This window comes from Papaver somniferum, chromosome 5 (assembly GCF_003573695.1).
Source record: "Papaver somniferum cultivar HN1 chromosome 5, ASM357369v1, whole genome shotgun sequence".
Classification (NCBI taxonomy): Eukaryota; Viridiplantae; Streptophyta; class Magnoliopsida; order Ranunculales; family Papaveraceae; genus Papaver; species Papaver somniferum.
In genome coordinates, this window is record NC_039362.1 from 213,783,902 (window position 1) to 213,787,289 (window position 3,388).

At 38.7% G+C, this 3,388-nt stretch overlaps 1 protein-coding gene across 1 annotated transcript; it reads left to right on the forward strand.

Moving 5' to 3' along the window:
- Nucleotides 1–1,469: 1,469 nt before the first annotated feature.
- On the forward strand, nucleotides 1,470–2,753 carry LOC113280754 (cyclin-dependent kinase F-4-like). Its single transcript, XM_026529341.1, has one exon. It carries the CDS (start codon nucleotides 1,470–1,472, stop codon nucleotides 2,751–2,753), a length of 1,284 nt encoding a protein of 427 aa, XP_026385126.1.
- The last annotated feature ends 635 nt before the right edge of the window (nucleotides 2,754–3,388 follow it).

The following is a 3,388-nucleotide window of genomic DNA, read 5'->3' on the forward strand; positions in this document are numbered from 1 at the left end:
AGTTAAACTCATTTGGCTCAAAGCCCCTGGCCACCATCGACTCAAACAGTTTAATGTTTATCTTGTCCATCAATTGAAATAACCTCCTAGCATCTTCCACCATCCCATCTATTAAGATAGTAAAAGTTATCACATTGGGTGAAATCCCTCAATCTATCATTTCATCAAAATGTCTTCTTGCTTCTCCATGTAGGCAGTGTTCACGAATCATACAATACAGTAATATGTCTTTGCATTTCCTCTAGTAACCATTTCGTCAAAGAGTGTCTTTGCCTCATTCCACCGGCCTGAATTTCAAAGTCCATTTATAAATAAAAGAAGTATAAACAACCACATCGGGTACAACGTTCATTTCAAATCTCTATATATTTCATTGAACAGAACCAGAACTCCATCAATTAATTAAACCTCCTCTTCGGAGTGTATCTATGATTGCCGTTGGGGACTCAACATGGCCGAGAGGTAAAAGGTCGCCTGTAAGGGCAAACCCTCATAGTTGACTATTCGACCCTCCAAAAATGGGCAAAATATAGGATTTGTGCACTCCATTAACTTTTGTTTTTACCAAGAGCAATCTTAGCTTTTATAAATACAAAGGCAGAGAAGTACGAATATGCGGTTTTATCTATCGGACAGTGATGATAGGGTTTGTGAACCATTTTTGACCAGAACAAGGGTTCATACACACACAGAGAAAAAAAGAAAAGAAAAAAAAAGTAAACTAGAGATCATTTAACTCATTTAGGGAGAGAGAGTGTTTCGTAACAAAAAGTTAACGGAGTCACATAGTGAAAGATGCCATCATGATCAACGGGTAGACGCATCTGAATATCATGTGGACCATGTAGGCAGTGGCCATGAATGATACAACTATATGTGGTTACATTTCCTTTACTAATTAACCATCTCGTCCAGAAGTCTCTTTGCCGCATTCAAGCAGCCTGAATTGCAAAATATAAGTGTAAACAACTACATCCGAATCATACAACATTCAAATATCTATGTATTTCATTGACGAGAACCAGAGCTTCATCAATTAACAGAACAGCACAACCTAGTCTGACCTTGGAACTAGGTTTACAGTTTTCTTGAGTTTTGGGTTCGAAAGAAGTCAAAACTAGGAGCCGACTATTAACTCTGGTCAAATTTCCGTATTCTCTCCAAAATATCAAAATTTGGAAGCACGCTATGTACCGCCTGGAAACATTACCCAGATAGACTCGAACACTGTTTCCTAGTAGCTCTAGAAGTTTTTTTTCCCTTATATATACATGGGCGCATGCATATAGTTGTTGTATCCCAGTTTTCATTGTTTCTTGATCCGCTTCTTGAAATAAAGAGTTTCATCATTTTTTTCCTTTTCTTTTATGTTTCATCAGATAAGTAAATTCATTGAAGCCGTTTCAGGTAAAGAGAAGAAGAAAAATTGAAGTTCGTGTTAAGTTTTTCTTCGACGATTTGGTATAAGCATGGAATATTGTAGTTATACTCTGATAGATAAAGTTGGCGAAGGAACATTCGGATATGTCTGGAAAGCTATAGATAATCTTAGTGTTGATGGTTCTGAAATCGTAGCAATAAAGGAGATGAAGAAATCATATTCGTCCTTGGAAGAGTGCCTTGAACTTCCAGAAGTCAGGGCATTGGTTAAACTCCATGGGGATCCGAATATCATCGGGCTCAGAAAACTCATCTATGAGAATCAAGTCTTATATTTGGTCTTTGATTACCAAGAATCTACTCTGTATCGCCTTATGCATGATAAGATCAATCTTTGTACGGATCCTGAGTTACTAAACGGGTTATTGGAGAACAGGATAGGCCTTTTTTCGGAGTTTGAAATACGAGGCTGGTCTCGTCAAATCTTGCGAGCTCTTGCACAGATGCATCGTCCTGGTGGATATATGCATCGAGATCTAAAACCAGATAACTTGCTGGTCAGTAAAGATGGAGAGTCAATAAAGATTGCAGATTTTGGTCAAGCTAGGGAAATTGATTCTAAATCACCGTGTTCAGATTACGTTACTACACGGATGTACCGCGCACCTGAAGTGCTGTTAAACTCGGTTTCGTATACCTCTGCTGTTGATATGTGGGCGGTTGGTGCTATAATGGCCGAACTGTATTCGTTTCGTCCTCTTTTTCCTGGTAAGAGTCGAGCAGATCAGCTGTATAAGATTTGCAGTGTAATCGGAAGTCCAACTTATGAGTCGTGGGCAGAAGGAATACAACTTGCGAATTCCTGCGGTTACAAGTTTCCTCAAGTACATCCATATGGTATTTCTACAATGATACCATCTGCTAGTCATGAGGCTATAGATCTGATTAAATCCCTTTGTTCTTGGGATCCAAAAAACAGACCAACAGCTATGGAGGCTCTGGAGCATCCTTACTTTGCGCCCGATATGCGTGAATTGCCAGAAGCGACAACATGTGCAAAATTGGAGCAGAGAATATATCCTAATCAGACTTACTTTGGTGAAAAACTTCTTGGCCCTTTCTCCCCCGTTGGAGATATTACAATTGAAGATATGTTAAAGAGGGTTTGGGCAGAGGATACAAGTGCAAAGTTCGAACAGAGAATATATCCTAATCAGACTTGGTTTGGTGTAGAACTTTTTGGCCCTTTCTCCCCTGTAGGCAACATGACAAGCCAAGATCTGTTTGAGAGTGTTTGGGGTTGCAGTTTAGATGCCTCTTTCAGAGAAATGGCTCATCAGGAGAAGCAGATAGCATCAGCGCATGCTTTTTAGAGTTGGCAATCGGCAAAGATGATGCAACAAAAAGTCTATGAAGATTCTTTGATTTGGTTTTCTTTTAAAGTTTTCATGCATGGCTTATATATGTTCAAGTTTTTTAATTTAGAGTGAGCAAGAATTTGAAAAAAAGTGTACGAACGTAATGCTGATATTTTGATACTCTTTCTTCGACTCTTGATTGTGCTTTTTAAGTAAAACTAAAAGTTACTGAGATAGAAAAAAGAAGCCAAGTTTCGAACAAGAAAGGTTATTCCCTGGTTCTACACTAAGTTGAGTACAGTAGGTATTATTGAAACTGACCCTAACTTCTAACCAAATTGCTGTCTTACATTAGATAAAAGCATAATCAATTACTGTTCTGGATCATTTATACCATCAAATCCAATGCTTTTACCGGCTGGTCAGTAGTTGTAATTCCCAGTTAGGTGTATCTGTCCATGACCATATAGTATCCCTTGCCCGAAGCGCATGGAAAATGTTTGTCACAATGATCATTTTTTCTGGTATATTTGAGAGAAAGAGTGAAGGTTCCAGGATGTGGAAGCCCAGGGTGCTAAGCTTCAGTATGGACTACTGAGTCTTGGGAGTTGGAATTATTACTCCTTACATTTGCATACTGTTCTGCCAAT